Source organism: Pimephales promelas, chromosome 21 (genome assembly GCF_988280905.1).
Source record: "Pimephales promelas chromosome 21, fPimPro1.hap1.1, whole genome shotgun sequence".
NCBI classification, from domain to species: Eukaryota; Metazoa; Chordata; class Actinopteri; order Cypriniformes; family Leuciscidae; genus Pimephales; species Pimephales promelas.
This window is the reverse complement of record NC_142789.1, coordinates 17,021,714-17,037,388: the sequence shown is the minus strand read 5'-3', so window position 1 is coordinate 17,037,388 and position 15,675 is coordinate 17,021,714. Positions and strand designations below refer to the sequence as shown.

General features: G+C 35.5%; 1 protein-coding gene across 7 annotated transcripts in view; it reads right to left on the bottom strand.

Annotated features, from left to right (window-relative positions):
- Nucleotides 1–15,675, bottom strand: part of cadpsa (calcium dependent secretion activator a) — a 127,975-nt gene that overhangs the window by 74,644 nt on the left and 37,656 nt on the right. For all 7 annotated transcript variants that reach the window (XM_089125199.1, XM_039673501.2, XM_089125195.1 and 4 more), the window contains exons 5-7: nt 10,239–10,319; nt 9,849–10,082; nt 7,153–7,274 (exon numbers count right to left, since the gene is read on the bottom strand). In XM_089125199.1, coding sequence (XP_088981325.1) covers nt 7,153–7,274; nt 9,849–10,082; nt 10,239–10,319 — 437 coding nt within the window. The remainder of the gene's footprint in view (nt 1–7,152; nt 7,275–9,848; nt 10,083–10,238; nt 10,320–15,675) is intronic.

The window sequence follows — 15,675 nt, the reverse complement described above, 5'->3', positions numbered from 1 at the left end:
AGAGAGAGAGAGAGAGAGAGAGAGAGAGAGAGAGAGAGAGAGAGAGAGAGAGAGAGAGAGAGAGAGATCAGTGGTTAGTTTTTTTTTTTCAGGATTCTTTGATTAATGGAACATCTTTTATTTATTTTTTTTGTAACCACGTAAATTACTTCACTATCACCTTTGATATATGTATTGTATCCCTGATAAATTTTACTGACCGCAACCTTAAAGTCATTTATGTTGACCAAATAGTACTGTATTTTACATTAACACTCTCTAATGAGTTTTGGATTAAATAAGTTAAATTCTATTATGGTTTAAAAAGAAATAAGCACTTTAGGTTAGGTGGCTTAAAAAAAAAAACTTAGGTACAATGTACTTATTTGTTGTATTGCAAAATACTTTTGCTGCTATTGAGGTGGAAAATGGATAAGGTCAGTGACAGGTTTGGTGGTACGATTAAGTATAAGGCTGGGTCAAGGTGTAAGTGAAGGGTCAACAGTGTGATTATGGAAAAGTATTACAGATAACATTAATAACAACATGTATACACACTAAGCGCATTGTATCAAACGATTACTTAAAATGTTAGTAGTTAAAGACTAATCTAAGAGTGTCTCTGTAACACATTATTATTCATTATTATTATAGTCATCATAATTGATTATTACATTACGATGTCAGTGAACACATTAAGAATGTGAGAGACATAGGATTGAATTTGGCCTGAATCTATGGTGCCTATTAATAACAGCAAAAATCCAATAAGAAGCTAAAAAAAAACTATTCTGAGTTAAATCTGAGCTAGTATGCGTGTCTAACTGTAAATGGATCAATCCACTCCCGCTTATTTTGTGGAGAAAGACTGAATAAACAGAACAAGTACTGTGGCTTTGCTGGTTTGTGTGGTAATACACAGTGTCCGTATGTGTGTGTTTTGATGTGACTGTGTGCACATTAAAGTATTTGTAATGCATGTGTGTGTGTAAGCGTATGTGTGCGTGTGTGTGTGTGATGAGGGGGGTAATCATCAGGCCACAGTGCTCTGGGGGAACAGAGAGCAGTGAACAGGTCTCCATGGCAACCCCCTTCTGAGTCTGGCTCCCTGTAGAATGCCTGGGGTGAAGCTGAGGGTACATGGACGCTTTGTCTTTATGTATGTTTGTGTATGTGTCTTTGCTGTGTCAGTGTGTAATGCTGTTCAACCTTCTTTCACATCAGCGTCTCAGGAGAGATGTCTGATGCATATTTGGCTCATTGCGTTGAAACAAACTTTTTGGAAGAAGCGATGATTTGCATGAAATGATGATCTATCTATCTATCCATCCATCCAGCCACTCATTTATATTTATATACTGTATAATCTATCTTATTCTTACCAGGGCTGCATTTGTTTGATTCAAAATACAATAAAAACAGTAATATTGTGAAATGTTATTACAATTTAAAATAACTGTTTTCAATTCTAAAATGTTTTAAAATGTAATTTATTTTTGTGATGGCAACACTGCATTTTCACAGTGTCGCATGATCTTTCAGAAATCATTGCGCCACTTAATATTTTTGTGGAAACTATACAATTTTTTTCAGGATTCTTTGATGAACAGTTTGTTTGCTTCAGTTCTTTTTTTTTAACAACGTACTGTAAGAGTCCACACTGTCACTTTTGATCAATTTAATGAAATATAATGCAAAAAAGCTCATTTAGAACCCATACAACCCATCCCGTTTGAAATTCCAGTAGTGTCAGTCACTTGTCAAACGTTCTATGGACAGATGAAAAAAAAAAGAGCTTAACACGCTTACAGTAAGATGTGTTTGAGCACACAGGGATACAAAAGTACCCCATGTGTAAAATGAAATGCTGTATCGTTGTATCTCTGCTGTATTTTTTAATGCTGTGGGCCTAATTTTTTTGCCAGCGGACCTCGACATCTTGTTTAGATTCATGGCATCATTACAAGAGAAGACTCGGAGCTGTTATCTTGGAAAAAGGAGCTTGCAAAAAGTATTTAATAAAAGGGGCAAATTGTTGTTCCCAACGTGTTATGGAGAAAAACATTGATTTCATAATGTGATTCCCCCCCCACACTTTCAATTATTTTACTTAAACAAAAGGTTAGATCTCAGCATTTTTTTAAATAAAATATCAAAAGGATAAACAATGCAGACTTTTTTAAAGCCATTTTTGATCATATTTACCAAGGCAACAAATAATTCTGACCAGCACTGTTTACACACACAAATTCATTGATACAAATCAACACAGTCTTTGCTAGTTCACAGCGCCTCTCTTTTGGGATCTCAGGGAGTGTTGGTTTTGGTTAGTCTAATCATAAATGTAAATGTCCTCATAACAATCTGGCATCAGATCCTCTGCCTAGAAAAGAGCAGCTGTTTGATGACATTGATATGACCACAAGCTGTAAATGTCTGTGTGCAACTGCATGTGTGAGAACAAATCTTGTTCTGCCACTCACTGAGAAGTCTTTCAGAATGCTATTAAACCAGTGTTATGTTGAGACTGACTTTAAATGGGACTTCAAGCATAATAGTAGTAATTGTTGATGTAAAAATTTTCATTTTAAAGGTCCCCTGACATTAAGTTTTCACTTTCTGGGGCTTTTTAACATTAATATGAGTATATATGGTCCCCCAGTGGCTAGAAATTTAAATGGTGCAAACCGAGCTTTGGCTATCTTTCTCTAACTTTTGAAAATGAAAGTTCAGACGGGCTGATCTTGAATCTCCTCCGTATGACGTCATACAGAGGAAAGGTAACCTCCCCTTTCTCTGCTTTGCCCGCCCAGAGAATTTTGGCTCTCCCATGAGAAAATGAGCTAGAAAATATGAACACACGAGCACAATTTGAGTTTTTCCTTGAGAGATATGATGGCTTGCAAACGAGTGAAGTATGGCAGTTGATCAGAGTTCAGATGTATAAATGAACACAAAAGTAATTTATAGTTCCTTCATCATCCGAGCCTCTGAAGAAACAATGAGTTCATTTTATTTTCTCTAGAAATGCGCCGCCACAACTTCCCAAAGTTTTGTATGGCCCAAACATTTCACAAACAACTATTTCCTCAGCTGGCCTCGATGAACGCCTGAAAATAAATCTACTGAGCAACAATTTCTGATGTGTAGCCTAATTGTTCAAGTTCAGACAGGTAGTATTTCTCTCAAAATCATTCAATACTGTTTATGCAGTCAAGCCAGTGACAAAAATATCAACTTCAAATCGTTCCTTTTAGTGGGATGAAAATAATCTCACTTAAATTGTACAAATTATACAGAAAGTGACCAAAGAACAATCTTTCCACACAGCGCGAGTTTATCTCGACAACTCGTTATGAAATCAATGACGCACTTTACACGGCACAACGAAGCTCTTACTTTATGTACATCATCGTGCATTGGTGAAAGCATTAAAGAGAGTGCAGAAACTGCGTTACAATGCTAAAATCTTCTTTCTCGCGATAAACAGACTGTCATCTGCTTGCTCAATGCTCATCACGGCAACATGTTATGTGATGGGAATAGATCTAAATACTTTAAAAACTTTTCACGATTTGTTAATCTCGATAGCTGTAATAGTAAATTTAAAATAAAAATAAATAAAACTTAAAATAGCCGTAGTAAAAGTATTCGAGAGAGTTTTACGTGTAAGACGTGGATACTTTATATGCAAGCATGTCAGCCAATCAGAGCAGTGGGCGGTTACACTAAACCCCACAGCAGACACGCCCCTTCGAACGGAGCGTTCAAATCAGAGGCTTAAATCAGAACAGGAAAAAATGCCATTTATTTCTAAATTATGATCTAATTTTTTATCTAAAAAACATACAAACATTATACAGTGTAAGGCCAACCCAGGAAACATTATAAAATAATAAGATAACCCCATGTCAGGGGACCTTTAACATTCTTCAACTCTTTTAATGTGTTTTTCAAACCAAATATAAACCCAGTACGCAGATATTATTGAAGTTTCATCTCTATGTTTTACCATAAATTACATGTTGAGAGTACATGATCAGAGTATATTTACAAAAACTATCACAGAAAAAAAAAAAAAAGTCTTATTATACTATTTTTGAACACATTTATCCGGTTATTAAACATATTCTGCATAATCTGAAAATTTTAACAAATGCTTCTTTCTGTTAAATAAATAAGTAGTCATATCAGTGTTGCCAGAGATCGAGCCATATGTCTGTGTTCATTTGCATGCAAATGAAATTCACTGTATCACAGTGCATCAGAGTTGCTAGTGAATGAAGCCTGTAGGTGGCAGCAGAACAGCTTACATTTCCATATTCAACACATCAATATTATATGATGCTAAATGGAATGAGAATGACTCATTTCTCACTTTTGAGCTTTAGTCACACTGTACACAATAAAAAGCAACCATGTCTGTGTGCCGCTGGACATTATAAAAGGGAATCAACAATATCCTGAGACAATGTTTTGTCTAATGTTGTGCAATAAACAACATCAAAAAAAGGATGCACTAAAAACATCAATGAGCATCATCCGTTCGTATATCATTATTCAAAGTTGTCCTAAGTGAGCATGTGTGACTCAAATGATGAACATAAACACCAACTATACCACAAACATACAAATATACACAGACCCACAACATTTGGTCAGAGGTTCATTGCATTAAAAGCCCAAACCCTGAGAAACACTAATCTATATTACTGATCTATATCACAAGTAACACACAAAGTGCGCTCACACACACACACACACACTTCAGCAAAGCTCTCCTTGTTATGTAATCCACAGTGCCTAAAGCTACAATACTGTGACACAATAGAGCAGAAAAAAGACCAGTCACATATAAGACCACTGCCTTCTTTTCAAATCACGAGAGGTTCGTCTTTGAAACATATACGTTTACTTTTTATATCGCAAATGGTTATTAATAAAGACAAATGATTTCCCAGTAAATCTATAAACACTGCTGCCTAAAAAGCACATCATACAATCTGAGCCCTCAAACACAGGACCAATCTGGCAGATTTTACCAGACTAAAATATGATTTGAAAAATAGCTTTTTCATTCATCATAACCACTCCACTTTCATGCAACTACAGGCCTTTGTAACCCCCTTCTAACCCCCAAGCAGACTCAAAGGCTTACGAAACAGCCTTTATTTCCCTGTTTTTATCTACTTCCTTGTATCTTCCATATACAATTTAATTAAAGAGATGTGTTGGGATCAATCCCCACAATCTTAAGTTGTCTGATCAAACAGGTACAGAATGCATGTCTCCCAGCAGTTTCCCCATCATGCATGCTTTACCCAGACTCCTTCTCATCTATCCTCACATGGCTCTACCCCTGAGACCCAGCAGGCTTTTAGCATTACAGCAAGCCCTGGAGAAATGTGAACCAAATGTTCAAATGTGTGTGTGAATGTGAGAGCTTGTTGATCTGAGCAACTCTGTATTTTCAGTTGAAAGCGAGTAGATATGAGTATTTTTGTTTGTGAGTGTGTGTAGCAGTTTCTTTTCCTGTATTTTACAATTGTTTCTTGTCAGCTTATTTGACGTGACCTCAGTGAAAAATGTGGGCAAAAGCCAAGGCACATCAGCTGTCTTGTATGTCATCTTTGCACACTGTTGTCACATTTGACAGCGTTGACTCTGCATTTTACATTATCAATCTCTCTCAGCCACATTCTGACATTCTCATTTACACAAAATGTAACAAGTCATGGTCTGCGTTGATTATATAGCAAATAATCAGTTCTGACATGTTGGATGCAGGAGAAATGGGCAGGAGTAAAGACCTGAGATACTCTAACAAGGCCAACTGTCGCGCTAACCTGGTGGAGGTGTGGCTGTCTTCCGTGTACCTGTCATTTCATTCTCTAGCATGCCGTTTCCCTTGCACGTGACCGCAGATAGCCCTGTGCATTTTAATCAGTGGTTTTTAAATACACGCATCAGTCATTTGTCTGGTATGCTGTGGACAAAGCAAACAGCAGAGGCACAAACGCATTCACTGTGAGGAACTAAGACTTTTGATTGTGATGGGCTATCGGTAAGCTCACATGTTGCAAACTAGGTAAATGGCACTTTCTATTTGACAGTTGCAATTTTTATGAATGTAAATGTTTAAGTAAAGCCAGGTAACGCTTTCTTTTACAGTCCAGTTACCCATGTAAATACTATGTACTTATTTTAGTAACTCTACAATTACTGGGTAATAACTAGTACTAACCCTACCCTTGTTCCATACTTACATTATATTAGCCAGTGCTTTCTAGGTAAGTACACTGTAAGTACTGTACTGTAAAAGGAAGCGTTACCTAAAGCCAATTATGAGAAACAAGTCGCAATTGCAAGAGAGATATCTGTTGTGAGATAAAAAGTCACATTGCAAGATGTAAACTCAGCGATAAGAAACAAAGTTGCAATTGTGAGATATATATGAATGTACTCTGAGATAGAAACACTGCTTATGTTTCAGAGTGAATGCAAGGTGATTTTGATAGTAAGATCTTAACTTAAAGGCACAATCTGGCAAAAATCATACAGCATGTGCACTGATTAAGAAGTGTAAGCTGACAAAAGAAGTGGGTGCATGTTCAGTAAAAGGTGTAAGAATTCGTTTTTCTGTGTATGTGTGTTTCCTCTCTTTCTTACCCTTGAATTAGTCTCCTCACACACAAACAAATGTGATGTGTAGTTAAGTAATGCGATCAGCGTACGGTTTTCCTAAGTGTTGATTACATGCCCAGAACTGTTACTTCATCATTAAGCGTTACATCTCACCACAAACAGAATGAGCCAACTGTGTACACAATAATATCAACTGAACATGTAATAAGCTATATCACACACACACAGCTTCAGCAAACAGCATTTGATGGGATTTGATGGGATTTGAGATTAAGTTCCTCCAGCTCTGAATAACATGAACGGTTCAGTGAGAATGTGTCTGAATGCATGATGACAAGCAATAAAACCTCAACAGGTTTGTGAAGGTTAGTGTACATTGACTGATTTAATTAGCCTATAGGAGAATCACTTACTCCAGGCAGCAACTTTCAAGGTTGGGAGGCGTGAATAAATGAGTGCAACAGGTTACACTCTTCAAAACTTCCTACAAAAACAAAATGCTTGACAAGATTTTTCTGCCAGACTTACGTTGGTTTGGAAGCCTCTGCTTGGTCAGTCTGAAGTTTCTGTCCACCTTCCACCTCCATGGTACAGTAAACAATCCGGTTAGGGGCTAAAGACTTCAGACCTTGTACCTCCATAATCACCACCTGTGGGGAAAACAACAGATCTATAGAGACGATGCCTAAGAGCACTAGCTGCTGGGGAGAAAATATAAAATCATCATCATAAAAATAACAATAACAGTTTTTAGTGGATGTTATCTAAACACATTGGATCTCATTCACAAATAATTGTGTGGATTATTTCGGATTTGTACGCACAGGGGAAGTTAATCTAATCTCCAACACATGCATACGCACATGAATTTGTTCTTAACACCGTTCTAATATTAGTGAATTTAAATACTTTCGGCACTCTCGTCAAACATATGCCACTCTCTGCAGAAGCGCTGTAGTCAATCCTCGAGCAATCCCAAGTGTGTCATTCTCAAAACCGGTTTAAACACAATAAACACCTTCAATTACAGACCTCTCATTAGCCAGCTGTACATATGCATAAATCTGCGTAATTCAGAGAATCTTTGCCACCAAAGCTATACTGCAGCTTTTCTTATTCTTTCACTGTACCTGTAAATATTATGAAATATATTTATTTATAATATATTTAAATTCTATTAAATTGTATTTCTTATTAATAATATAATATATTATAATATAATATAATAAATAAAACCATGTTCAAATGAAATAGGCCATAACTTTTTGTGAAAATGTTTGTGAAAAAGTTCCTACGCAGATTTCATGCACAAATTTGTGCATACTCATGCTTAATTAATGAAACCTAGATGATAATGACAAAAACAAAATTGGTTTTGCCAAAAAAAGCAATACCTTTCCTAAAAATAAAAAATGAACATTAATTGACAAAAAATGTGCAGTACAAAAATAAAACAATATTACAAAATAGTGTATTCAATTTATCCAAATATTTCTTAGAATCCATATTTTTTTCTAATTTCTCTTAAATTGTGGCTTAAGTGTGAAGGCCGATGAAGTGACCTGAGAAGAGTCAGATGATTAAAGTTCATTGGAATATGATTGACTCATTGTAATCTTTGAAGTTTAAAAGCTCCAGTCCCCAATCATTGTAATTGCATGGGAAACATTATTCAGAATTTCTCCATTTATTTCCCTAGGTAGGAAGAAAGTAATTTGGGTTCGAAAAAAGTGTAAGGGTGAATAAATGATAACAGAATTGAAATAATGAACTAATCCTTTGACATTTGAGATAAGTTCCAACTTCATCCAAACACACACACACACACACACACACACACGTACACAGCATCCGTGCATGAGGAGAGAGGATGGGAGATGTGTCAGATAAAGCAGTCATCACAAAGGTATCCGTGAAAGGGGAACGAGCTGTTAACACACGACATACATCACATGGTTTTATTGCTCTCTTCTTCAGGGACTATCTCCTCTCAGATACTATCACTTGATTAAAGCTAGCTTTATAGCAGGTTGTCAGTACCACTCAGGATTTTCTCTGTGGCTTGTGCTAAGTAAGGCCAGTTTACACATACACACACACATTCAGAATTCTCCTGTCCTCTTTTAAACCTGCACAATGAAGAGAAAATGACATTTTCAATCTGTCACTCTCTGCAAATCAAAGCCAAGTATTACACTAATGCACCAATGGTGTTATATTTGACAGTGATATGCAACATGTTGTAATGAGATATTCAAAGCAATAACAGTGCAAATTACATTATCACCCGATAAAAATGAACACGGAAATCCTATGTCAAGTCAGTAATGAATGTCAAAACCATCACAGATTCAATTATCCAATCAATTTCTATCAAATCACAAGATACAACAAGATGGTGGTGAAAAGGCAAGAGTTTGTGTTTGTTTCATATGCTCATACAAATTTGCTTTTCTTAAGAGTGGGCAATGAGATGTTTTTTTTTTTTTTTTTTTTTTTTTAATTAATTTTTATAAAAAGATTTGAAACAAGGCCAAAAAAGTTTTGTGTATCTCATTAAAAGCAAAATCATTAAAAATGTATACCTATTCTGATGGGTATTTTCCCAGATAGCAAACTGACATTGAATCAACGTGGAAATATGACATTGAAACAACGTTGATCTGACATTGTTTTGCTCATCGAATTAACGTTGAACCAACGTCAGACGCGTCATTCTTTCAAAACTAACGGAAAATCAACTTGAAATCAACGCGTTGTTTCAACGTTATGAAAGCAAACCAATTTTCGATTTTCATTTAGCTTTGAAGAATGCCGCGTCTGACGTTGGTTCAACGTTAATTCGATGAGCAAAATCAACGTTGTTTCAATGTCATGAGAGACGTCGTTTCCACGTTGATTCAATGTCAGTTTGCTGTCTGGGTTTGCTCTTCAAAGATATGGAAGTACTTTGGTGGCCATGGTTCTGTTGAAAGTGCTATATAATGCAGTCCATACCATTTCACAGATGCACGACTTAAAAACATGACTACATAACTTTAATAGAGATAAATAAATCAAGACAGTTTGATGCTGGACACTGCTCAGAATGGCCCAAAAAACAAAAATAGGGATTTAGACTTTCAAGAGGTCATGTTTTGACCTAAACATTATTGGAACATGCTAACTGTAATGCAGAACCAATATGCTAACCATTAGCCAAAATGCTAACCATGAACAAGTACCTCCAGAGTGAAAGACAAAACTACGTCAGACTTGGAGAGCTGATTCTCGTCCTCTTGGCCCATGTCAATGATGGAGGTGTTGTGGCCTCTCTTGAGCTTCTGTAGTTTGAACTCTCCACCTTTAGACACTGGCATGCTCTCCAGATTGGCCATCAGCAAGTTCACTGAAGACTTCAGCTCCTCAATGTACATGGCCTCCATGTCCCTGGACACAAACTTAGGGAACCTGCCAGCCTATTGAAGGTGTTCAAGAGAGAAAAAAAATTCTGGCCAAGAGGGACAAAACAAGACATCGGGACATTTTGTGCCTTGGAATAGGCTACTTTATAAGCCTGAAAAGAACAGTATACCACAGCTTCACGTGTAATTGTATGAGATTGGAACACATACTTTTGTGAACTGATCAGCCATTTGGAGTCGTCCATCCAGCTCTCTTCTAATCTGTGCGGCCTGTTCATCAAGATTATCCAGCTGTAAGACACAAATATTTTAAAGAATTTAAACTGACATTCCAAACCCTTTTCCTGACCTTCACATTACAATAAATAGTGACAAAATAACAAAGGTCAACATTTCCAAATGCTCACTGTATATACATGAAGAACAATTTATTAAGCGTTCACAAAAGGCCAACATAGATCTGAGCCGAAAAAAAAAAAAAATTAAATCAAAGAATCCTCAAAAAAAAAAAAAAAAAAATATATATATATATATATATATATATATATATTCAAATAGAAAACAAAATAATTATTTAAAATTGTAATACTGTCACAAAAAAAAAAATATATATATATATATATATTCAAATAGAAAACAAAATAATTATTTTAAATTGTAATACTGTCACAATATTAGAGTTTTTTGATAAAATAAATTTAGCCTTTGAGAGCATAAGAGACTTATGAGACCCTACACTCATGAACAGTACTGTATATATAACAAATTAAAACTGCATAAAATACCAAGACTTGTTTGCAGAGAATACATCATGAATGAAGTTTTAAGTGTAAATCATTACATTTTGTTAGATGTACCATGCCAACCATACCAAATAAACCTCAAGCAATCTATATTTAATATCTAAATGTGGCTTTTTGCAAGCCTCTACCCCCTACATGCACATCTGTCTATTTAAAAGCCTTCATTAGTCCTTTCTAGCAGGACTATTATTAGATTAGAGGCCAAAATCCATCAGCCATTTGTCATCATGTCACTGTGATACGGTGACTTCCGAATCTGTTAAAAATAGAAGCCTGAACTTCTGATCTTGACATTAATATTAAACAAGATTAAAAGTAGACTCACGACAAACAATTTGTAATTTGTAAATTACAAAATAAACATGCTTATAGATTTATACACGGATATCTGAATACATTTATGGACATGTAAGTTGCAACATATAAAGCTAGAATTGCTTAGCTGGAATGAGAAAAATACAGTGGAAGTCAATGGGGTTTCATCAACTATTTGGTTACATTCTTCAAAACATATTTTTTTGTGTTCAGCAGAAGAAAGAAATCCATACAGGTTTGGAATAACTTGGGTGAGTAAATGATGATAGAATTAAACATTTTTGGAGAACTATCCATTTAATCTGCCAATAAACCAGAAAAAAAAAACATCCAGGCTAAGAATAGGATGGACCTACGGGTTTAGGTTTTTTTTTTTATTATTATTATTATTTTTATTAGTCAGCTTTATACTTCCCTCATATAAAGTCCAGCTAAAAAAAGAAACCATAGCTGGCAACCTGTTTAAAAATCCTGTTGCAAAAACCAAACTTTTCTTCTGATTTATTGGTTTATGAGTCAAGACCAAAGGACGCGTCTTTAAATACCCTGCATGTTCCATGGTAAAGGGTCTTGAACTAATGGCGAGTTCAGAGCCTTACAAGGGAGAAATTGGCCAGTCGGTTGCGTTGTTGGGTGGAGGGCCATCTGGACAGGTTGTGGCCATGGTGTCCCCCTTCCTGACTCCAGCTGGGCTAAATTCAGTACTCAAAAAGCTACAAACACACCCTTTCATGAGGATTCCTATATACACACAAGTGAGTTTACACACACCAATGCACTCATACAGAATAATGAGTGCATGTAATTGTGTACATTTGCATGAATTCATCATGTACACATTCTGTCAGTATTTTTCATAATTGTGTTTTCATAATTAAATGCTTAATGTTACTGCACAATATCAGGACAGGTGTAAAAGACAGATTAAGCCTCTTCTCAGATCAAAAATATTTTCCAGACAGAACACACCTGTGCTATGATTACTAGATCGGCAATTTCAGGTTTATCAGATGATGGAGTCATGTTGTTCCAAACTTGTTTGACTGACTATTTTCTGTTTCTTCTTGAAAGAAGATATTTTGAAAGTCAATGGGGTTCAAACAACATAGAACATACATTTATTTATTTATTTATTTATTTATTTTCTAATTTCATGTCCAATAATGACAATCAGAAACTTTTTATTATTGACAGAAAATGTGGTTCATATTGTAGTTTATTTGCAACAAAGCTTATTTCAACACAGAAATAACTCTCATAACAACCATCGAGTCTCATAGCAACCCACCATCCTATTGTGACACCTTTGTCAACCGGACAAAATGACAAGGGCCATAGTTTAAGCAAAAAACACTTAGATAGTCAATGGCATAATTGTCACCTATAAAATGTGCTTTAAACTATGAAAACCCAAAAGAAACAATTGTTTTAACACCAATTTTGAAATTAAAACTGTTCTGACCATTGGGAACGTTAGTGGAAACTTTTTAGTTTTAGCTCCCAAAATATTTACATGGCAACATTTAATATAAAACTATTAAATATATTCCATTATGATCTCGGCTAAACCTTAAACGTAACTGCTCTGACCACTACCCATTTCTGCTTGGAATGATACTGTTTCCCCTAAATGGCATTTTTGAGTTCGGTCACAAACATGCTAACAGCAATATTAGATTTTCAAGCTGAGGCCGAGCAGCACAGCATGGTTCTCCTCCTGCTGCTCTGGTAGACTGAGGCAGTCAATGCTAAAAATTAATCAGCGTTCAGTCTTCATCACACATGGCTCACATCTCTGCTGCCTCTCTTTGTGTTGACACTGCAATGACAAAGTAGCTAACAAAAAATAAACTGCCACCACGGCCATTTAACTTCTCTGTGAGGCTTTTGATTAGGCCTAAATTTAATTATCTGCTCTGGCTTTGAGCCAGGTCGATCTTAAATTGAAAACGAATTTAAGCCAGACGTAGGGCATTGTTTTAAGCAACCAACTATTCTATCTCGACAACTTGGACAGAGGCTGCCAAACAAGGCCTTCAGACGAAAATAAACAAATAACCGGGAGTGCCATGACACATCATAACTTTGTTGAGATTTTCATGCACTAGTAAGGGAGCAATCTGTAATGTCATTGCCTGATGGTAATAATCAGATTTGATGTAAACAAGACATGTGTAATTAAATTAATGTGGCTAATCTAAGTCAGCCAAGGCAGAGAGATTGTCTGACCTCTGTGTGTGTTAATGCCATGTGAGTGGAAGGTGAGACCAACAGAGAGCCAGACAGAATCTCAGAAATGAAAAATAATAATACTAATAATAATTTAACCCAAAATATAAATTCTGTCATTATTTAGACACCCTCATGTTGATCCAAACTAGTCAGAACATTTTTGCCCATGAAGAAAATCTCTTTATAACTCTTGCCCTAAGTGTTAGATAAGTTACTCTAAAAAGGTTATTAATTACTAGCCACTAATTACATCTTTGACAGCATTGCATTACTTATTTCTTACTCTGATCCCGGTAACACTTTACAATAAGGTTCATTAGTTAAATGCATTAACTAACATGAACTAACGATGAGCAATGCATTAGTGTTTATTAATCTTTGTTAATGTTAGTTAACACAAATACAGCTGTTCATTGTGCATTCATGTTAGTTCACAGTGCATTAACTAATGTTAACTAATACAACCTTTGATTTTAATAACGTATTAGTAAATGTTGGAATTAATATTATCTAAGATTAATAAATGCTGAAGAAGTATTGTTCATTAGTACATGCTAACTAATGAATGAAACTTATTGTAAAGTGTTACCCTGATCCTATATCAACATCGACCAGTTGAACAATACAAGGATAGACATGAAACGGCTCTTTGATCTTTTTCAAATAAACAATAAAAAATTGCATAAATTATTCTTGAACTGACCAAAGTATTTAAACGGAGAAGGTAGCATTAAAAACATAATAAAAGCCACTATTGTTATATAGAATTGCTCTATAGTCTATACACATTATTTAGATCAATTATATCAGAAGTACTTGAAGAACTGCAATTAAATTACATAATAATTAAAAGGCTTAAAGACTATTTATATAGTACTTGAATTCTTTCTTGTGTGACACACCTGAATAAAAGGCTCAATATGTGGGTCTTTGTTTTCTCAGATGAGAAGCACCTAATTATGCATGAGGGGGTTGGGACGTTCACGCCCATCCGTATATTGCCTTTCCAAATAAAATAAAAAAAATGATTTTCACAATTTAAAAAAAATCTATTGTTTTATGTGAATGATTTTCAGATCATTTTGAAGCAAAAACTCAACATCCTTTAGTCAAAAGTATTGTGGACACATATTTAGTATGTGTTTTGTGGCCTTATTTCAGAAACATTTTAGTTTTTTTCAATAACCATGCAATATTTTCAATATAAAACAATATTTTCCTCAAAACATGTACATACATGTTGCTCACATATTATGGTAGCCCTGTTTGTGCTAAATAGGGTGTAATTTCACCTGTGCCATTAATATGTCTTAGACCCCAGAGGGATAAACACAGTTGTCTCTCCTGATACTCAGTGTAAAAGTGGCCATTGGTCTTCTTACCAGCATGATAAATAAAACTTTTATTCAAATTGTAAATAGACTATACAGAAAGTGAGCAAAGAGTGATCCTTACTGTATATAATCACTGAAGTTGTCAATCAGTTCAATTCAGTGTTATTGTCTATAACACTCAAGGCTGCAAAAAGGTTGTAAATGAAAACCCTTGACAGTCTTCAGAGCGTGAACACAAATATGCACAGGACCGTTTAAAAGCAGCTGCCTATCAGCGTGTATCTAAATGATTAAAAAAAAAGTCTTGGCAATTGGATCTGCAGTTCACCGGTGTCTATTGATTGCCGACCCGGCCGCACCCGCACCGCAAACGATAAGGTAAATATTATACGAACTTTTACATCTAATATTAGCGGGCTAGGTACCCGACCACGTACAGGAATCATGCATTTGTAGCGATGAAGATTGCAGGTTAATTGGCTAGCTGTATGCCAGGCAAGCAGAATAATCAGCTAACAGCATGCTGTAATAGCAGGCTAATCAGCTAACAGCATGCAACAATTGCTAAATGGTTAGCTTGTGAGGTACCTGAAAAAATGATTACTTACATATTTTGGTTTTGGTTTAAATAAGATCTAACATACAATAAAATAAAATAAAATAAAAAAAGATTAGGCCTAACACTTAAAAGTGTCAGGGTGTCATTGTGTTCAGTGTAAACTTTGCTTTAAATCTAACAGTAGAGCACACTGACAACCAAAGTCCAACCTTTCCATAAATAAAACTAAAATTAAAGATTTTAAAGATGTTCAAGAATGCTTCTTAAATTATGTTAGTAAAATTTGTAGTCTGTTTGGTGAAGTTAGTTCTTCTGGGATGGAGGCAACTCAGTGGAGGGCTGATTGGTGTAGGTGTAACGGTGGTTAGCGTCCAAAATCGCATGATGGAGGCGTACAAAACTGG